Source organism: Pelodiscus sinensis, chromosome 1 (assembly GCF_052426305.1).
Source record: "Pelodiscus sinensis isolate ZL-2025 chromosome 1, ASM5242630v1, whole genome shotgun sequence".
NCBI lineage: Eukaryota > Metazoa > Chordata > Testudines > Trionychidae > Pelodiscus > Pelodiscus sinensis.
Window position 1 is genome coordinate 86,463,243 of NC_143052.1, and position 22,702 is coordinate 86,485,944.

Genomic DNA, 22,702 nt, shown 5'->3' on the forward strand with positions numbered 1-22,702 from the left:
CCCGATAGTCCGGCATCAAAATGGCAAGAGCCTAGTGAGTGAGCTTCGGCAAAAAATGAGTCACAAAGTAACAGCGGCAGCAGCTGAACTGAGCAAAAAGGGTAAAAAAGGCTTTAAAAAACTAAACCATTACAGTATACTGTATACAGTATATACAATAAAAAGGGTTAAGAACACTTTATATACAGTATATAATGTATACAGTATATAATGTATACAGTATATATATATATATATATATATATATAAAAACCATCTTATAGTACCTCCTGATAGTCGGGCATATTTGATAATCCGGCACCACCTAGGTCCCATAGGTTCCGGATTATCAGAAGTCTACTGTAATTAAAACCCGAGCAGCTGCATTCTGGACCAGTTAAAGTTTCCAAAGGTTCCCTTACTCCTCGTGGAAGCAGGGCTACCGACATCAATGGAAGGGCCCCTCTCAGTTTGAATTAGTATGTCTTCACTAGACCTGCTAATTCGAACTCCAAAAGATTGACTGTGGCTACTTCAATCTTATCTGTAGTGTAGACACGGCCTTAAAGAGATTATCTTGAATGTGTTTCAAGGCACTGTTCGATGAACTAGTTGTCATACCCCTGCTGTAATTGGTTGAGAAGTAGTCTGACCAATTCCAGTGTATGGTATTCATAGTACTATGGAAAGTGTGGCTCAAATGGTGCCTTTTGAACAACTTCCAAATAGGATTTATGTTGAGCTCAATGTGTTAAATATTCACCTTATAATTCAAATGTTTCATTTGCAGAAAGCTCAGTTCAGCTGGGATCCAGAGACAGTAGGACTTATACATGGCTCATTTTTCTGGGGTTACATTGTGACACAAATTCCAGGAGGGTTTATCTCAAACAAACTAGCTGCCAACAGGTAAGATAAAATAATGGGGCATGTACATAATTTGTCATGCTCTTGGTTGTATTATTTATATAACATTTATGGGCAGAAATCAATATGTCGTTATTTATGTCTATTATGGAGGGGTGCCGCACCCTTTGTAGCGAACTTCCACACAGTCTAAGCTTGATTTCCAACACTGTTCTATACAGGTTCCTACATTGTGCTCATCACCATTTTACCTGTGTGCATTCCCATAGTACATGTGACTAACATCTCTGCCATGCTATTTGTTCTCTCATCCTCTCCCCAGGGGACAGAAATTAGTATGCCTTGGAGTGTCTTATGTTGGTACAATTCTTTTGTTTTGGGAGGGTTGAGGTGTTTTTTTAAATATACATGGTGCTTTGTATTTGTATTAGAGTAGACAAAGTAAAAGAAATGCACTCCTAAAATAATGTAAAGAACTTGTTTTCTGAAAAGTTTTGGGCAAATTACACAAGGGGATTTAAACATGCCCTTGTTGTTTGCTTTTCACAGATTTTCCTTACTCTATTTTGTCTCATCCTATTGCTGAAATAGATTCACATTAAAACTTCAGCATTTTTTTTCAAGGGTCCCTAGTGCAGAAAAAGGTATTTCATGGTTTTGAAGGAGTTGCATGTAGGAATTATGGAGCTATTTAGAGATGCTATTCTGAAAGCACACATAAAAATATGGATAGACACTCATTGAAGTACCTGTATTATGGGCTGAGCTAGCAGTAACATCTATGGGTAAGGTAGCCTAGCAATTTACATTAAAGCCTCTGTTTTCAGTTTCTTTTAACTTCCTCAGACTTCATGCATTTATGCTGACATTCTTCTGAGCTTGCTGAATTTTTAAAAATTTAAGTAAATAAATCCATTCAGTCGTTTTCAGAACAAGTTTAATGAAAAATAGCTATTTCTGTTAAAGTATAAAATTTCTTTAAATATCTCTTTGATGAGTCTCCAGGATTTGAAGAATGACCATAGGTGATGGATGGATAATATTATCTCAAAAGGTCTGGATGTTTTCCAGGTGCCACTATGAAGCGCTCTCCATTATTAACTAGGATTTTTAAACTCTCTCTGTCTCTCTCTCTCTCTTTGTTATGAAATTACAGATAGAAAATAGCTATTAGCTTATTTAACCTATTCCTTCTCAGTGTATGGCGGTTGTTTACTTACTAGTACTTCTGTACCATCTAATTATAAATGTCTCCACAAATTGAAATCGTTTTGTTTATTTGTATGGTAAGAAAGGAAAGAAACAGTGCAACTGGCTTCATTGTGCTGTCTTATTGGAAATCAAAGTCCCTTGCCCTATGCATTTTGCAAATAGCTATAATGAGACACATACGGCACAAGTTCACTGCATGGCAGTTCTTCATCAAAGCATAGAGTCCCTCCCATACATAAATTCAGCTATAATGACTGCAGGACTTTTAATTGCCTTTATTATATCCATGATTCTAGTCCCTATGCCCTATTGATGCACACAATGTAATACTTCTGGGGTCAGATGACTTTTATAGGTTTCATCTAGGCAGAATGCTGTGATTTCAAGAACTTGATCAGCATAAGTCTGTTTAGAACTCAGGATTTTTTGAGACAGACAAGGTTCCTGAAGCACTCCTACAAGGGAATTTCTATTTGCAATAGCAGTATTAGGGTTGATGTCTAGAGATATTCCCAGCTCCCTTGTTTTCACTTCTATGTTCATGCAACCGTTTTCTCCCGATTCAGTCCTGGTTGGTTCAGCCCCCCTCCCATCCTAAGTCTCCCTTTTAATTAAAGACCTGAATGAGGAAGTAGGAGATCTGGTCTCAGTTCCTGACTCTGCTACAGACTCACTTTGCAAACTTAGGGAGGTTGCTTGAGCTCCCTGTGCCCATTCTATCAAAAGATGATGATGCTATTGGTTTACTTTTCTCTATCCTTTGCTGGTCATGTCTGTTTAGACTCTAAGCTCTTTGAGGGGACAGGACTGTCTCATCACATGTTTGTACTGTGCTGAACACCATCTCTGCTGAATTCTCTAAGGGTGCATCTACACAGCAGGGCTTAACTTGAAATAAGCTAGGCAAATTGATCTACGTCAATTGCGTAGCTTATTTAGAAATTTGGGAGCGTCTACACAGCACTTATTTTGAAATAGAGCACTTCTTCCTCCAACTTCCCTTACTCCTCGTGCAACGAGGGTTACGGGAGTCGGAGTAAGAAGTCCTCCAGCTTGACAGTATTTCAACATTTTTTCAAAATAACTAGCATGATTTTGAAATAACTTAGTCTGCATCTACACAGCAAGCAGTTCTTTTGAAATAGTGTTGCTGTGTAGACGTACCCTAAGTCCTACTGTCCTACAAACTATTTATAATACAAATTTCAATGATCAGTGCAAAATTTGACTGAACACACCCTGGATAACCTGGCTTTGCACTCCAAAACCATTTACATGCACTAATCTCCCTTCATTATGATTTGAAATAATAAATTACCCAACATTTCCACAGGTCTACACTGGCTTGAAAGCTTCAGCAGTCATTTAACAACAGGGTCCCCTTAACTTACTGCTCATCATTGCAAAATATGTCTGACTACTGTAGAGAACCAATTTTAACTCATCCATTGTTGTTTGCTAATAAAGAGATGCTGAGCCTGAGGCACATCCTGATATTGGTTTTCAGGAATAGAACACCGTTGGTCAGCACAGTCCATCATTTAAGAACTCTTCTGTTTCCACAGTGGCAGCTTGCCAGGGACAAGAATGGCATAGAGAAAAGAATAAATGAATGAATTAGAATCACTGGGCTATTTTTAGCCAAGGCAGAGATCAGTTTATCTTAGATAAAAGGCAGTGCACTGCTGGCAAGATGATGGCTGTTTTGAAAACACTCCTTACCCTCATAAAGAGTAGTAAAATATTAGTTAATTCTAGCTCAGCCACTCTTATTTATATCTTTGGCATATAAAGAAACCCTGTGGACTATAACAATGCACAATGTGAATTCAGTTATTAAACAAAGCAAGTGGAAAATAAATCCTACTGTTTCCCTGTGGATAATTATTCCCCTTGCTTTTTAACCTGCATTCCTACGTAATGCACTGTAATTCCCTGAAGTGTGAAGATTCCTACAGCATTACATTAAATAATACAGTTCTCTTGATGGCAAGGTGTGGCCACTGCAGCCAACTCCCTCACCTGCTTTGGTGATAATGGATGTAGGACAACTAAATATTCACTCCATTTTGAAAATGGAGCCTTCAATGTCTGTGGGCGACCATTTGCTTCCTCCTCCAATTTGGAGACATTCTGAGTCTCAGAACACTTTTTAGATTGATTCTGTTCATTTTATTGTGACTCTGCCCTCCCAGCCCATTTGCCTGTTGGGTCCCTCAGCTGAGTCCTGCTCAGCACTATAGCGGTTAAAGGCAGAGACTGTCTTCTTTGCTGATGTCTGTACTGTAGGGACCTTGGGTTGGTAGGCACCTCTGTGATTGTGGAGAATGGGGGGAGTGATGTGTGTAACTTTTGAACTACCGTATTTTCCGGCGTATAAGGCGACTGGGCGTATAAGACGACCCCCTAATTTTTTAGTTAAAAGATAGGGTTTCGTCTTATACCCCAGCGCCCCTCCGCCTCCTTTGCTCCCGGTGTCCCTGGTCTGCTGGAGACGGTCCCCAGCAGACCAGAGGCACCAGGAGCAAAGCCGCAGCAGCGGCGGGGTCCCGCGCCTCTGAGGCTTTGCCAGAGCAAAGCCTCAGGGGAAGCCAGCAGCGGGGCATCCCAGGCGTGCCTGGGATACCCCGCTGCCGGCTTCCCCCGAGGCTTTGCAAAGCCGCGGAGGGGCTCCGGCGGCGGGGCAGCTCAGGCGCGCCTGGGATGCCCCGCTGCCGGCTTCCCCTGAGGCTTTGCAAAGCCGCATACCTGGCATATAAGATGACCCCCGATTTTGGGGGGATGTTTTTTAACATCAAAAGTCGTCTTATACGCCGGAAAATACGGTATCAAGTGCACTACGGTTTGCCTCTTATCATGCCAGACAGCAAGCAGCTAAATTAAGGGAGATGGTTCAGAGACAAATAGGAAACAAAACAATGGCAAATATAAGGTAAAGTCCAGGTAATATCAAAGGCCCATGAGGAAACAATGGGGAACTTATTAATTGGGCAATACCCGTTGCATGGTTACTGCTAGGCTAGCAAGGTTTATTTTGCCCAGACCTGAATTTAGGATCAGACGAGATGCTGAAACCTTAATGATGCAGGTCTGGCAAAGAAGGGGAGGAGGGTTAAATGGGTTTTTAGCAGCTGCCCAGAGACAGCACCTGGCAGAGACATTGAGGGACAGGGAGAAATGGCAGCAAGCAAGCTGCTTTTCCTGGAGAGGGGGTGACTGGACTGAGGGGAATTTTCCAAAGTTGGTAAGGAAACATTGCAGCGTAGGTAAGACCCCAGTAAGATAACTCTTTTGTTTGTTTTATCCCTTTGCTTTGTGTGACCCATACAGTTGGGTGAAGACATACTGCTTAGTTTGAAGAAGTTTTTGAGCTACTTTAATCAGCTGCTGTCACAGGATGAAAAGGGCTGACAGGTGTCAAACACAGCTGGAACTGTCAGATTAACATGGTTGATAAACCGGGGGGGAGGGGGGGTTCAGCTTAGAGAGCCAGCCTGAGGGTATGTCTACACTAGCCACCCTAGTTCGAACTATGGTGGCTAATGTAGTCATTCGAACTTGCAAATGAAGCCCAGGATTTAAATATCCCGGGCTTTATTTGCATGTTCCTAGGCGCCGCTATTTTTAAATGCCCGGTAGTTCGAACTCGCTGCCCGGGGCTACACGCGGCACGGGCTAGATAGTTCGAACTAAAGCCCCTAATTCAGAATACCGTTACTCCTCATTTGCAAGTTTGAATGACTACATTAGCCAACCTAGTTCGAACTAGGTTGGCTAGTGTAGACATATCCTGAGAGTGGTAAAACGTGTGATTTACCTAGCATGTGGTAAAGGCATGCTTGGTATGCATCTAGCTTTGGCATGAGTGGGGATGCTAGAGGACCTCTTGAGGACCTCTGTGATTCTAAGATAGCAAAGCCTGTGGGGCTGCTTTAATGTCTGCCAGCTGGCTAGGGCCCCTGTGTGCAAGGGTCACATATGTGTATGAGTCTATAGCATCAAAGGGACCCGATGCTTCAACTCTGTACCACATGAGAGCTCTCCCAGACCAGGATAATTCTTAGTGAGCTGGATCTGGCTGACTGGAGCCTCAGGCAGTGCTAAGTGGACAGAACACAACCAAAAATCTGGCTCATTAAACTTTAAGAGGTAGTTTGCAAATTTCCTCTTACTACTGTAGACATCTTATCAGGTATCACTACTGTGATATGATTATTAAGCACTGGTTGTGGGTGATATCAAGTTTAATAATTTTCAGACTCATTGGCTTAGTGAGCCTAGGAGATGCATAGCATATGTAATGAAACCAACAGAACTGATTTGTTGTATAGAAATGAAATTTTTAGATTTTAATCAATCAGATATGAAAATATAAGAAATTCAGAACATTTTAGTTAATCCTTATATTAATAATGATCACTAAATACAATTTCCCATTTTTTGGCAGACACTTTCTTTATACATGATTATTCCCATTCTATTTTTTTCTGTTTTCTTTTTTTGTGGCACGGCGGGTCTAGTTTTTAAATTCTCTTTCATTCAGAGGGCATCCAAATGCCACATATGAGGACTTATGCCATGGCCCTGGCAAGCAGTGCTTAATTTGTGCCAGGGCTGAGACCTGGTACCTCCGGGGTCGGCAGTTAAGAGCCGCAGCTCCTTGAGGCTTGTTGAATCAGTTATAAACGTAAAAAAATTGCTTGAACCTCAGCACCTTTTTCATTATAAATTAAGCTTTGCTGGCAAGCATCCAGTTTATTCCAGACAGAAAATAATTGTCATATAAATCGGTTTAAGACACTCCATCTCTTGCATCTATTTTTTACTGTTTTTATGGTGCAGTAAGTGTTGGGCTGCTCTCTACTAACACTCCTAAAATCCCAGACTCCCCTGCCAAGAGGATTCACAGTCAGACTCATGTGTACTAAGTAAACCTGCCCTGGAAAGTTGGATTGTCCTGTCCTTCAACTCCAACTACACTAGGCACCCAACAGTGTATGCTTTGTCTGTAGTCATGACACAGACATATCTGCTACTCTTTACTTTGTGTCTGAAATAGAATATATAGGTTGGGTGACTGCAGACAACATAATTTCCATAGCTCATCTAGCCCTATGTGAATTAGATTCTTGATTAACTTGAACCCAGCCATTCCCTGCCTTATTAAAAATTCAAGGGGCGTCTTTTTTTTTTTTTTTTTGGTAGGGTGCACCATATCTTAATGAAGATGCTTCCTTTTAAACACCTCCCCTCCCAGTCACTTTCACATAAAATCTTTATGGCAATTGCTGATATGGAAAGGTAATATTAGTAAACTGATGTCTTTGAAACTATAGTTTAGCCACTGCAAGCTAGCAGAGCCAGAAACATGGACTTGATTCAGTAAACCACTTGAACAAGTGTTTCACATTAAGCACGTGTTTAGATTTCCTTGGATTCAATAGGGTATAAGCCTGGGCTTTAGCACTTTCCTGAACAGGGATGCTTTCCTGAGCAAGGACTCATGGAATGAGTCAATTCATCAAGTGCTCCAAGGACGGCAGTTCGAGATGAAGAAAAATCAGTAGTCTTTTCTGCCCCAGCACTTAAGTTTATGTAAAACTCTTGTTTTAGCTAGCACAAGGGTTCTCAGACTTCATGGCACCGTCACCCCCTTCTGACAGCAAAATTACAACACAAACCCAGGAGGGAGGACAAAAGGCTCAGTATGCCTGAGTCCTGCCACTCTGGGGAAGGAAGGGAGACAAAGCTGAAGCCCAAGGCCTTCATCCCCAGGTGTGTGTGGGGGGAGGGTAGGGTGGCTCTAGGGTTGTCAGGTGTCTCATTTTGAACCAGATAGTCCAGTATTTGAGCTTTCTGTTTGGGAACAAATTGAGAAAATACAAGTGTCCGGTATTTTCTAAATAAGATATAATGTAATGTCAAGTGTGTCCGGTATTTTTGTTGAAACCATCTGGTAACCTTAGGGGTCTATAACCTGCACCTTGCCACCCAGGGCTGAAACTCTCAGCCCTGTGCCACAGCAAGTCTCGAACCAGTTCTGGTGTCCCAACCCATAATTTGAGAATCATTGAGATAGAGGACTCATCCCAGGGATGGATTTAGTTCAGGTGCTTGTATCTACAACTTGGTTAATTTCATATTTAGATTGGCGGACTCATTGAGCAAGGTCTTTTTCAGTTGGAATGTCCAATGTCCTTTCTGCCCAGTGAGCAATGACTATATCCACTTTTATACTGTTTCTTTCCACAGGGTATTTGGAGCAGCTATTTTCCTAACATCTATGCTGAATATGTTCATCCCATCTGCTGCAAGAGTACATTATGGTTGTGTTATGTTTGTAAGAATTTTGCAAGGTCTTGTGGAGGTAGGAGCATTCAACATTTTGGCTTGATTGTATTTCACTCATGTTTGTGTGTTCAGTTTTATAAACTCAGAAAAAAGATTTGCTCGGGTTTTTTAAATAATCCACGTTGCTCCTTAAGCTTCTTTCTTATTCAGTGATATTCGGGATTTTATTTACTCCTGCTGAATATTATTACTGGGGGAAAGTCCCATTTTTATGACATTTTTATACTTTTTAAGATTGTTTTAAAATTACACCCATTTACATATTTCAATTAGTTTGAAATATAAAGTTAAAATACCAGGTTTATGGAACGGAAAGTAGATCTGCCACATTTTAATACTATCATTCACTGCATATACTCTGTGGCTGTGTCTACATTGGTGCGATCTTGCGCCACAGAGGCCGCTTTTGCGCAAAAACATGCTGCCTGTTTACACTGGCGGGGAGTTCTTGCTCAAGAACGCTGACGTTCTAGTGTGTGAAATCAGTGCTTCTTGTGCAAGAACTATGATGCTCCCGCTCAGGAGTAATCCCTCCTGCACAACTGTTCTAGCACAAGAGGCCAGTGTAGACAGGCAACATGAATTTCTTGCGCAAGAAAGCCCGATGGCTAAAATGGTCATCAGAGCTTTCTTGCGCAAGACAGCGTCTACACTGGCATGGATGCTCTTGAGCAAAAGCACATCTCTTGCATAAAGGCACATGCCAGTGTAGATGCCCTCTTGTGCAAATACTTTAACGCAAGAACTCTTGTGTTAAAGAGTATTTGCGCAAGATCATGCCAATGTAGACGTAGCCTGTATGTAAACATCACATGAATCACATCACTTTACATCATTACATCATTTTAATCACTTAAATTCTTGTTCAGAGCAATTCACAATCTTCATATGCAACCAAGAAAGTTCTTCATAGCTCTCCTCAATGCCTCCCTTATGGCTTAATACTAAAGAACAACTATATCAGTTGAAAATAACAGCAACTGTATACAGTAAAAGCAAAATTTTATGATGTGTGTGTGTGTGTGAAATATTTGCTAGGGTGTGACCTATCCAGCATGCCATGGGATGTGGAGTAAATGGGCTCCTCCACTGGAGAGAAGCAGGCTAGCAACTACATCCTTTTGTGGTAAGTTTAATGATTTATAGATTTTCTGATCTTGTCTTTCTAATATGTTGGTGTTTCCTATCAGAAATGCTTTATTGTATTTAGTCACATTGGTTTTCAGTTGAAATATGACTCTCATATATAAGGGGGTGAGGATCTTGATGGAGAAGAAAGAAGGCCAAGAAGATGTAGAAATGGTGGATCAGTAAGTGTGGGGAGAATGCTATACAAGAACAAGCGAAACAGCGAAACTTGTAAAAACAGATACAAGTTTGACACTTTCACCTTGTGTGTGTCACCAACTCAAAGAATAGAAGCCCAGAGCAAATTCATGTTTCAGACTTTGCAAATAAGGTTTCATCCTACAAAACAACTAGCATCACACCTAATACTTGCTACTTCTGGCTCATAAGAGCGAGAACTCTACCACATAGCAAAAATCTGGCCTTAATGCAATACAATATACCATGTATTAATTAGTAACACAGGATTTAAAAAAATCATTAAGATCAGACTTTTAGATATCTGCAACACTCAAAAAAAATCTGTTTAAAGAATCTTTTTCTCTTTTATGTTAAACCATTAAAACCTATGTAAACTTTATTTGAAATGTAATCATACAAATGTCTTGGCACACCGCTCCTCCTCATGAAACCTGCTCTCCTCCTTCAACACAGCCAAACAGAGAGGACTGCAGCAAGTGAGTCAGGATACCCCAAACAAATGCCCCCCTGCCTCCACCTCACTGCAGATGCCAGTACCCACCCACCCTCTTTCCCCCACTTACCCATATGCAGTCTACTCTCCCCAGCCCAGCTGGGGGCTGAGATAAAATCCTACTTCTCAAACTTGTGGAGGACACAGCACAAAATATCCACCCTCCTTCATCTCACCCCAGGACAAACAGCACAAACAAACTCTCCATTCCCACCTCACCCCAATGCCAGCATCCCTCTTTCCCCTACCTACCCCATGCAGTCAGCGTCTCCCCCTTCCCAGCCCAGGTAGCTTGAGGAGAGTGCTGGGGTTTTGCCTCTCACACATCATGCAGATGGGATTCCCCCAAACTTCTCTCCCCTCTGATTCCTATCCCCAGCCAATTACTCCCTTCCTCCTCATCTCCCCAGCTCTGCCCTCCCAGCTACTAATTCCCTCCTTATCTTGCCTCCTTACCTGTTCTCAGAGCTTATCCATTTGAAGCAGGCAGCTCAGTTTAAAGCTGTTGCTCAGCAAGATGCCTCTCCCCCTGCTGGTCAGCTGAGCTCCCAGCCTGCACGGAAGCTCTGAGCCTCTGCACAGAGCTCATTAAAGGGCTGTGTGGCCGCACAGCTGCACAGTTTACAGGAAACTTAGAAGGAGAGTGAAAAAAGGAAGGTAAAAGTGGATAGAAGGGAGAAAACCAGGAAGAAAATGGAGACAGAAAATTTAACAAACAATGTTAAAGGATGGGAAAAAAATCACAGGAAAAAAGTCTGATAGCAAATGCAAGCATTGAGGGACTAGTGGACTATTGTACCAAATACAGGAGGAAAAGGGGGAGACTAGGAAAAGGCAAATATGTGCACAAAAGGGAGGACTTTTAAAATAATGTACAGGAATTTTGCTTTATGAAGGTTTTAAATCTACAGATTAATGGATGGAAAAGTCCCGACACACTCCCTTTGGGTATGTCGAACTAGGGTGGTTAATGTAGGCAACCGGAGTTGCAAATGAAGCCCAGGATTTGAATTTCCCGGGCTTCATTTGCATATTGCTGGGTGCCGCCATTTTTAAATGTCCGCTAGTTCGGACTCCGTGCCCGCGGCTACACGCAGCACGAACTAGGTAGTTCGGATTAGGCTTCCTATTCCGAACTACCGTTACTCCTCGTGGGTAACATACCCTTTGATCTTTAACCCCTTTGGATGCTATGGATCGCCTCCACCTGATTTTTGAAAAGTGAAATGCTATGGCTGAAAAATTAGGAAGCCACAATATTTCTGAGTAGCTCCCAGATTTCTCTAAGTGTCTCAGATCCCCAGGATCAGTGCTTTGGCAGCAGCTTTGGAACAGCCCCCATCAATATGCCAGACCCATGGGTGGTCGGTAATGTAGGCACAGCCATCCCAAAACTGTCTACACGCCTGATTGCCTAAGGCTGGGGCTGCTACTGGGGAAGGCTAGGGCTATGGGGCATAGTTTCCCCATTCACCAAGGAAGGCTGGGGGCGGGGCTGGGACTGTGGTGCAGCAGCCTGGCATGGAAGCTCAGATACCAGGGCAGGCTGGGACTGAAGCATGGTTATCTGGCTCCCTCAGCTGACAGGGAGGGCTGGGCTAGGGGGGTTGGGGTGGTGGGGGGAGGGAGAAGCACACAAAGTCTCCTCCTGCCCTTCCCCCATCCTACAAGGAGTGCGTGGCGCACTTCCCCATGGAACCATAGACCTGGAAGAGACCTCAGAAGGTCATCAAGTCCAACCCCCTCCTCTAGGCAGGACCAATCCCAACTAAATCAACCTGGCCAGGCTTTGTCAAGCCGAGACTTAAACACCTCTAGGGATGGAGATTCTACCACTTCCCTCAATAACCCATTCCAGTGCTTCACCACTCTCCTAGTGAAATAGTTTTTCCTAATATCCAACCTGAACCTCCCCCACTGTAACTTGAGACCATTGCTCCTTGTTCTGCCATCTGTCACTACTGAGAACAGCCTTTCTCCATCCTCTTTGGAACCTCCCTTCAGGAAGTTGAAGGCTGCTATCAAATCCCCCCTCACTCTTCACTTCTGCAGACTAAACAAACCCAACTCCCTCAGCCTCTCCTCATAGGTCATATGTTCTAGCCCCCTAATCATTTTGGTTGCCCTCCGCTGGACCCTTGCCAATGCATCCACATGCTTTTTGTAGTGGGGGGCCCAGAACTGGACACAATACTCCAGATGTGGCCTCACCAGAGCTGAATAAAGGGGAATGATGACATCTCTGGATCTGCTGGCAATGCTTCTCTTAATGCAACCTAATATGCCATTAGCCTTCTTGGCTACAAGGTCACACTGTTGACTCATATCCAGCTTCTCATCCATTGTAACCCCCAGGTCCTTTTCTGTAGAACTACTACTTAGCTGGCTGGTCCCCAGCCTGTAACAATGCTTGGGATTCTTCCATCCCAAGTGCAGGATGAATTGGCCTGGGGGCGGGGGAATAGCAGGGCCTTTGCAAGCAGGATCAACCTGAATAGCAGGCCGGATTTAGCCTGGGGAGGCCCTTTTGTCCACCCCTGCTCTAGGGTGAGTCACAGGCTTAATTTCCTCTGGGCCTTCAGCTCTCCTGCTTCACACTGTGAGCTATTTGACGAATCCCACTGAGAAAGGCCCCTTAGGGAAGCTTGCATAACCTTAGGGAGCAATGCACCTATGCAAGCATGTGCAGTGATACTTAGCCAGCATTGTCAAACAGAAGGGTCTATTAATCAACTGGAACACAGCACAGGAAGTCCATGGTTAGCATAGGGAAATGAAGGTTAAAGCATATTTCCTTCTGGGTAGCCAGACCCCCAGCCAAGCTGCAGTGAGTGAGTCCCACTGTTCAAGCTCTGTCACTGTGTTTACTTTGTCAGACTCCCAGGTGTGTACTCCCAGCTAACATTTAACTTCCACCTCACCCCCACCCCAGAGTCCTTTATTCCCAAGCCGGGAAGATGTGGCTCAGCCTCCCCTCTGAGAGACACAGAAGTTCATATTTCTCTGCATCATTAGTGTCCATGTTCAGGCAAGTAGGTTGACATGGTACTATGGGCCCAGATAGCTAGGCATTGTTTGCACCTGTGCCTTAGCCCACCCTGAGAACAAGCATTCCCTTTGCACTCACTCAAAATAAAAATGGCACAGATAAAGCAAACGGAAGCACACATGTGTCTCAAACATATTTCAAAATATTTTCCACTTGGTCACATCAAATCATTGCATTCAGCTTAGTTAATCCTGCAGGATGTAGACTAGACATGAAACTCCAGTCTGAGGAGTCACCAATAAAAAGTATTTGATAATGAATTATTCCAAGGAATGAGAAGACTGAGTTCTCTGCTTGTCTGACGACAGTGCGCTCTTAGGTTGAATGAGTTCAACAACAAAGTACGAACACACGTCAAACAAACAGGGAAGACCCAAGTCTATTCCTTTCTCAAAATAATTCATTGGCCACACTTCTCATCTGTGGCAGAGTGAATCTGGGGAGCCCTTGGGGCAACCACAGAGAACATACCCTCCTCTAAATCATGTCAGGCCAGACACCCTTTGCCCACAATGCACTGTTGTCATAGGTCTAAAAGGTGTCATATGAGGCACCGTATGTAAACTGGTGACACACTCATCCTGACATCATCTGTGATGTGTGTACAGGTTGTGTACAAAGAATTATAAGTGTCTTCTGGAAATACATTTTTAAAATGTGGGAGGCAGAGCAAAACCCCAGCTTGCCCTAGATAAATAAAGTGGACTTACCTGTCTGACCAGCTTGGTTACAGGTAGAGGACCAAGAAATTATATGTACATATAGACTAAACAAAGCTGCCAATCAGCAGTTTAGTGAGCACACTGGGGGACAGAGTGTGCACCCCAGGAATCTTTCCTGGCTCTTGAGGCAGAAACAATGGATTTCTGAATACAAGGGAAGCAAAGAGCCACCACTTAGGCAACAGTACCTTTTCTCTGATGCTCTGAGTGCTGACCAGCCAGGCTGGGCTGGAGCTGCTGCTAACATGATGTGAATAACAAAACTGCTTAGGCAAAAATTGTAACTTGTGAGGATTAAGTATTTGTGGTCACTAGAAATCATGTTTTGTTTTGTTTGTAACCATACCTGTCTCTCTTGTTCTTGCTTCGTGTCACTTAAATCTCTGGTCTTTGTTAATAAACTTATTCTTGCTTTGTTACAAAACCATCTTAGTGCTGTGTATTACAAACCAGCACAGGACTTCAGCTAAACTTCCAGATGGGTGTGTACTTCGTCTCTTTGGAGGCAGCAACCCTAATAATTTCTGCGAGGGTCAAGTAAAAGGGAGTGGACACTGTAAGGAGACATGCCTGGGGAACTGGGTTTTGCTGATTGTTATCTGCAAGGCAAGATTTAAACTGGCAGGGACTTGAAAATTTGCTGGTGAGGCAGACAGGCTGGCATGTCAGAATGCTGACATACAGTTTAGCAGCAAAGCTTTCAGTCTGACTAAGGCAGAGGGTTAACAAAGGGGTTCACAGTTCTGGGTGTCCGGACCGGGACCTATCAGATCCCCACTTCTCAATGCTAAAATAGAGTTTTCTCTCTGGTCTACAGAAGTCCTCAGTGAAAATTCCTTTTTCGAACATTGAAATGTTCACATCCTTTTCCAGATCCTTCACAAATATACCACACACCTCTCCTTGTCTGGAAGACTTGTTAACCTGTTGCTGTTTTGAAAATTGACTGTTTCTTCAGACAATTGCTATAACCAACACATTGTTAAACATTCCAATACCAGGTCTAGATGAGCACTCCATTGTTGCTAGCATTGGTGGAGTTTCACAAGCGCTAGTATAACGATGGGAGATTTTATTTAAGTTCTCAGTGTTGAACTGGTTCTGCTCAGTAATGCTGAAAAATCAAGCTATTAACTTTCAGTAGCTGAGTTCATCCATATGTATAATACAGATAATATCGCGCTCCTACCTCAGCATATGTTGCTGCATGATAAAGGCATCTCTTGGACTTTGTGATTAGGGTCTTAAATGCATGCTGTAGTTGCACAGAGGCTGGAACTAGAGGTACTGACTTGAATTGATTTCCATCATATAAAAGGGTTACTGTTTGGTTCAGTGGCTTTCAGTACCCTTTATACACATTGTCCCAGCACCTTTGTGTAGATGATTTAATTCATACAGGAGTTGGAGGAGTTCTGTAATGCTGACATGTTTTCCCAATCCTTTTGATCTTCAGGTTCTTATGCTGGGGCAGTGGTGGCCATGCCCTTGGCAGGGCTACTGGTACAATATATAGGATGGTCATCAGTCTTTTATATTTATGGTGAGTAGGCTATTGTGAAATTCCACACGGTTGGGGCACCATTGTTTGACAGTGCAGTATAAATCTATTTTAAAAGAGTACTGATCAGAATTGTTTTGCGTTCAGTCTTATTGTCCGCTTTCTGTGCAGTGTTATTGGATACTATGGTAACATATTGTACAATGCTTTCAAAACTGTAATGATTTCAACATGTTGGGCAATGTTAACAGCCCTTGTGAAAGCCCACTTGACCACCAAAAGATGCCCCAAGCATGCTGATACTGCCTTGAGGCTGCATCTTATAAACACCTAAACACTTTCCCCTTCACAAAAACATACCCCCTCATGGTGGGGAAGCTCACCCGTGCACGTTTGGGAGTCTGTTTTTCAGAGGCGGGATGGTTTTCTTTGATTCTTTGCACAGTGTGTACCTCAAGGCTTGCCAGTCAGGGTCTGCTTACTATGTCATTACATAGACCATACCAATTTCTTTTGGATTAACCATGAATCTTTTCCCCACTCCCCCCATCCCATGCTGATATGTGCTTCTGCCTTTTCCCCCCGCCAGGCACATAAATGCAGCATGCTGAATAAGGTGCTCAGATACCACTCTGATGGGCACAATATAAATACACAGCTCTCATTTTTCCATGTGAAGATTTCCTGTCAGACTTGGATTTGATTGTCAGATAACTAACTGACACATTAGGCCTTAGAGATGCTTTACCATTACATACTGGCATTTGAAACCAATCTGTTCTCCTCATCGACAGGAATGTTTGGAATTATTTGGTACATTTTCTGGCTGTTTCATGCCTACGAGAGCCCTGCTGCACATCCAACAATAACCAATGAAGAAAGAACATACATAGAAACAAGTATAGGAGAAGGAGGCAGCCTCGTTAATGCAAGCGTAAGTATAATTTAATGGTCATAGACAGAAAATACCTGTGTTTTGGTGGCCATTGACATTTATGGCAAACAAATATATTAAGACATTGCATGATACCAGTGTGTGGCTGGAGATACAATATAGAACTTTAGCCTACCTAGGGCTAAAGAGTACAGAATCTAGCCCATGCACTCAAATAGAACAGTCTAATCAATGCATATGTAAAGAGTCCACGTCAGCAGGAGGCCATGCTGACTCCCTATACTGACCAATTAAAGGACAATTGTCATGTCACTGTAAATAGGGACTCAAGCCTCTCAGTAAGCTGGGAGGCAGTTTATCAGGCCTGGCCTTCGGTTCAGGCAGAGGTCAACAGTTAAGGGCCCAGCCGGGGCCAGATTAAGGTGGGGTAGTGGGCAGCTGCCCGGGGTGCCAACCTATGTGGGGCACCTGATTGAAGTGGTAAGTGGCGCCGTGTGCCCGGGGGTGGGGCCACGCAGGCGCCACATGCCCACTGCCCAGGACGCAACTATGGCTCAGTCTGGCACTGGGCCCAGCCTGGGATACAGCTTCGGCAAGCAGTTTATTAAGGCCCAACCCTGGTTCAGGGCGGGGTGGACAGACAAAAGTTTAACACAAGTGGTTCAATAACAGTTTAAAGCTCCTGCCAGGTCCCAGCTGGGAGGGAGTTCAGTTTCCTGGCTGGTGGAGAGCCAACATGCGCAGGGGTTTAGCCCCTACAGGGGGAAGCTTGCAATCTGAGGGGAGGAGTGGCAGGGGGGATGCTGGCCCACCCGCTCCACTATGTCCTAGCCCAGGGCTCTGACTATGGCAGCTCTGCTTTTGAAAGTGAGATCGGAAGAAGATATGCACATTCCCGTGGAATTTTCATATCCTCTTTCGAATCTTCCGCGTAGTCTAGATGAGTCCTGAGAGTAAGCCCTAACAGCTTTAGAGCAGAAATAGCAGGAGAGGGAGTCCCAGAAGGAGTGGCTGGGCTCCCTACCCCAGAAACCAGTTGCAAGCCCCAGCCCCTGGGGAAAGGAGCAAGCTGCCAGCCCAAGCAGTGGCCTGAGAAAGAAGGGTCTTTGCCATGATAATGTGTCAAATTCTAACATTGGATGTTCAGCTGATGCATTTACTGAACTCAATCACACCTTGGCTGGAGACTCACATGCACATCCAATGTCACAATTGTACCATTAATATTATTTGGATCAGCATAAATACATCCAGGTGGAGTTCATATCACACTGGGTACATGCTAGATCCATTTTAAAAAGAAGAAAAATATAAATCTGTTACCATCATTACAGACTCTTTCTTTTAGAAGTTCTATCGTAAATAAGGGTGGTTCTGAAATAATTTTCTTCCGGCTGTAGGGATTACTGAAGCATAAATGGAAATTCAAAGTGAGAAGAGTGAATTGCATAAATTCCATTTGATCCCAAGGCCTTTAGTTCAAGACCCAATTCAGACTAAAAATGATATATCTGCTTGCCAGTTGGCTACTGCATACTTACAATATGGAATTTATCAGATTGAATCACACCACAAGAAAGTGAGGAACACAGAAAAGCTTTCACACAATTTGCTTTATAATTCTTTTTACCCACTCTTGCTCTACACCGTATCTCAAAAGCCTTCACTCTGCAAAGAAGGAAGCTCTTTCTTGCTCTCAACCACAAGCCTAGGAGTGAATACTCCACTTGCTTGCACTAATGTAATTCAGGAGAAGCTGTTTGGAAATCAATAAAGTTGCACTGGGACACCATTCATATGAAAGGAAAATCTATCTTTGTCCTATCCTTTACCTGTACAAAAAGTCCTAAGTTTATTTTTTCTAGAAATTTAGCACCCCTTGGAAGAAGTTTTTCACTTCAATGCCAGTGTACGCAATCATCGTGGCAAACTTTTGTAGAAGCTGGACCTTCTATTTGCTGCTTATAAGTCAGCCTGCTTACTTTGAAGAGGTCTTTGGCTTTGCAATAAGTAAGGTAAGTGTCTTACTTCCAGCTCTTGCCCTTTGGGCCTGATCCTACAAGGTACTGAGAGGTCTCACCTCCCTCCAAAGCCAATTACAGCCGAGGGCTCCCAGCAGCTGGTAGAAGTGGGCCGTTTATTTGCTGCCAGTGTTCTTGAACTATGAGAATAAGTGCTTGATAGCAAATGGCAGGTCACTAGCATAAAATTACTAACTAAACCAAAGAAATGGAATAGACCATTTAGTTTAAGCAAGAGACCATCAGTAAAAATAAAATCAGGGCACTGACAACATATCAATAAAACAAATCCAGTGTGCATTTGGATTAGTACTAGAAGCTTTGTTATGTATTCAGATAATTTTCACCCAAATTCTCCTTTTTCTTATTGTACATCAAGTAACCTATTCCAAAGGGAGGCATACAGCCTCAAAGATGAAAGGAGTTGATCATCAGTTTATAGTCATAAACCCTAATCCTGCAAGAACTTAAGCAAATGTGCTTATAAAAGTAATGTATTTGCAATACTGAGGTCTTATTGGTTAATGATTTCCTTTGTTTCATTGTAAATTGATTGTCTGAAAAACATGCAGGCACTCCCTTGACAACGCTCGGCATTTAGTAAGCAAAAGAAAGCTTCTTATGAATATGGGAGGTAAAAAACCATGTAAAGCAATTGGAAGTCATGGTGCTATAATCTAATATCAGAAAGCATGTCATGCCAGTAAGTTTGTAATTAGACTGGGCAGAATGTGATTTTTTTTTGTAATTCTGATGGATAATATCAATGTTTATTTTTGAGCTTTTTCTCTTTTTATGTTGCATTTTCACAGTTGTGAGAAATTATGGGGCTAGACAATAATAACTGAATGACAGCAGGCATTGAGAGTGAAAAAGTTAAAGCTTTTATAACTATTAAACACCCAAATTGTCAACATAACATGTCAAAATATACAAAGTGTAAATATCCTTAACTCAAACTCTTAATAAATTCTCAAATACTGGTAGCATTTTTCCTTCTCTACCTGTTGTAAATTTCAATGATTATAGAGGGAATCTTTTTTGCTTCTGTGTATATGGTGAAATCAACATTTAGTGACATGTAGCAATAAAAAGCTAATGCTTCCAACTCTGTTTATAACATGAGCAGGGGTAAGTCGAGTTTTAACTGTCTTTTAATTAACTCCTTGGCAAGAGTAACTATAAGAGCCAGAAGAAATGGATGAAAATTCTATGGTGAGATTCCCAACCTATCTCTGGTTCCTTTAAGCTAAAAGGGAGGGACAGAGTAGCATAGAAGAGCCCTAAAAGCCCCATTTCAGGCTGAGGAAGAATTCCCCTGATGCAGAAGTGATGGAGTGAGCCATAAAGCTGCCACCCAAAGACCTTCTCATAAAGCTCTGATATAAGGGATTCCTATGGGCAGGATGGATGTGGTAGATTTCTGGCAGTGATGTGGCCTACTGGCCAGCCAAAGGAGGCTGCCATAACTTAGGGCCCCCAGAGCGGTCTAAATTATGCCAGAGCCTCTCTGGCTTCTAGAATGAAGGTGTCTCAAAGATGGCTCAAAGATACCATAACTGCCTTCCCCCTACGCTGAAAATTATGTAAGAGGTACATCCCAGAATCACCTGAGTTAGTCTCTATTTAAATAAATGAATTCCAGAAAAAAATATTTCTCAACAAAAGATCAAAATGGAATGAGAGAAGACATTGACTTACAGATAGTTTGTTTAATTTCAGGTTGGCCTTTTGTCTGCAGTTCCACATATGGTCATGACAATTATTGTACCCATTGGTGGGCAATTAGCTGACTTTTTACGAAGCAGGAAGATTTTAACCACTACCACTGTAAGAAAAATCATGAATTGTGGAGGTACTGTTGCATTTTCCAGATAAAATATACAGTCCTGTGTTGCAATTTCTGCTAGGGTTGCCAGGTGTCTGGTTTTCAACCAGATAGTCCAGTATTTGAGTTTTCTGTTCGGGAAACAAATTGAGACAATATAAATGAGAAAATATAAATGTCCAGTGTTTTCTAAATAAGATATAATGTAGATTGTGATATAATGTCAAGTGTGTCCAGTATTTTTGTTGAAACCATCTGGCAACCTTAATTTCTGCACAAATCACAGCTTCTCTCTCTCTGGGTTTCCTACATTTCCCTCTCTAAGCCCAGGTAGTGACTGCTAGCTCTCACACTGCAGTCCCTTTCTGTTGCAAACTTCTTGACTCTATATTTATATTTTCCCCACCCTGCCAGAGTTATCTGAAGGGGGGCTCTGTCCTTCTCTGTGTCTACTGACCCCTCCCCTGGCATGTTCAGCTGCTCACCCTGGCAGCCTGGGTGAGCAGTAGGACGGAACCACTTCACATTGGCTGAAGCTGGCCCCTCTAGCTCACTGCTCTGTGCAGTGAATCAGCTGCCTGAGACTGAGAGTCTGGCTGGGGAGGCAGCAGTAGCTCCACCCCCTCTGTTCCCTGGCTTGGCCTGGTTGCTGGGGTCAGTGGCTAGCAAGCCAGAACTATGCTGAAATGGAAAGGAGTTGCTCTGGAAGGGGCCAACTATACCAGGAGAGAGACGTGATGGAAAAAGGCAGAGCCCCTCTCTTCCTCCTTCCCCTACAGGCAGAGCAGAAACCGGGGAGGGGGATACTTGACCCTGCATGCCCCCTATGTAGTGCCTATGGTGTGGGGGGAACATCCCATCTCAGATATGTTATTGCCATGGATACAGTTTTGTCATGGTAAAATTAGGCAACATTTATGGAACAGTCATCATAAAAATAACCATGCAAAATCAGAGTATAGTCATGGCAACCAAAACATGTAACAATTTATCAGTAAAGTATTACAATATAACACAGAGGCATTGACCCTGACCCAGAGGCTGAGCAGCCCATTGGGGCGAGTCAGGGATCGAAGATGGTGCTCCCTCCCTGAGCCCTGCTGTCCTGGGCTGAGGCCTGAATTTGTGGGAACCTCCTAAACTCACAGAATCCATGATTTCTGTGACAGAATCGTAGCCTTAGCTTAGGTGTAATTGTTCATTTAAGGGTTTATACCTTTAATTGAAACATTGGAAACTGATCGCAGTCAGAGAGAAGTTACTAAGTTAGATGGACACGGGAACGGCTCTACTTTATCAGTTCCTTTGTTCTTATGTCCTTATATATGGCGCAGGATGGAGGAAGTAATCAAAAGTTGCACCTTCTTAGAGCAGGTCGACCCTAAATCATCAATGAACATTCTCAAATTAACTGACTAGTGGACTGCAATTATGTCATCCATACTTGATGCAGCTGGAAGTATGGTCATGTGACAAGTTAGAAAACACTACTTTTTATTAAAGGCAGAAGTTTGTTTCTAGAAGTTCCTTGTAAATCTTGTTGATGGTTTATTATAATAATGTCACTCTGCTGTTTGAAAAAATCTTCATTCATTATTGTTACAAAGGCTATCTCAGATCACTAACACTTAAATGAGCTAGAAGAGATAAATAGTTCTCTCTTCTTTTCTAAGTTAGTTTACTTTATATGCAAAGTGCTTTTAAATGCCAATTCACTTTCACCATTTCCCTTGTATAGCCAGTGAGTTAGTTTCTCTTCTTGTTTTGTTTGGGTCATCTCACAAAGTGACAGGGAAAAGAATGATTAAAATAAAAAAAACCACACAAATAGTAAAATATTATCGTGAACCCACAAAAATTGGCAACTGTATTGCCCTAAACTACATTAACTCACATTTAGAAAACTCATTAGATTGATTTGTCCTTATTGGTGTCTTTTTAACTGGTATAGTTTACAGAATTTAGTTTAGTCTCATGTTTCATCTGCAGGTTTTGGCATGGAAGCAACTTTGCTTTTGGTGGTTGGTTACTCTCATACAAGAGGTGTAGCTATCTCCTTCTTGGTGCTGGCAGTGGGATTTAGTGGATTTGCTATTTCAGGTAAAATTTCATCTTTTTAATCAGCAGATTAACTTCTTACATGGCTGTTTATAGGGCCACCTTGTTTCCTCTTGCAATATATGTATGTGTGTGTGTATGTATGGGAGGTGAAGTTTGAGAGAATCTGAGTCTTTATCACTGTAGGTTTACAATAGCATCATGCTCTTCAGATTGCAACACACACTTATCTCAGAATATTACGCTGTTATCACTCAAAACAGGAGTGACATGGGGTTGCATAAGGGGTTATGTGTCCCAAATGCCCATGGGCAGGAGGGCAAGGGGCTGGCCAGCAGCCAGGGAGGGACTAGTGGGGGGCGTGGCACAAGCAGCAAGGGTCTGGGCCCCCACACGC

General features: G+C 42.8%; 1 protein-coding gene across 1 annotated transcript in view; it reads left to right on the forward strand.

Annotated features, from left to right (window-relative positions):
• SLC17A8 (solute carrier family 17 member 8) overlaps positions 1-22,702 on the forward strand; it is a 46,471-nt gene that overhangs the window by 17,995 nt on the left and 5,774 nt on the right. Inside the window, exons 3-10 of the mRNA XM_006125916.4 lie at positions 770-888; positions 8,311-8,425; positions 9,448-9,535; positions 15,459-15,545; positions 16,298-16,437; positions 18,264-18,413; positions 20,142-20,274; positions 22,237-22,347. Of these exons, the coding sequence (XP_006125978.1) occupies positions 770-888; positions 8,311-8,425; positions 9,448-9,535; positions 15,459-15,545; positions 16,298-16,437; positions 18,264-18,413; positions 20,142-20,274; positions 22,237-22,347 (943 nt within the window). The remainder of the gene's footprint in view (positions 1-769; positions 889-8,310; positions 8,426-9,447; positions 9,536-15,458; positions 15,546-16,297; positions 16,438-18,263; positions 18,414-20,141; positions 20,275-22,236; positions 22,348-22,702) is intronic.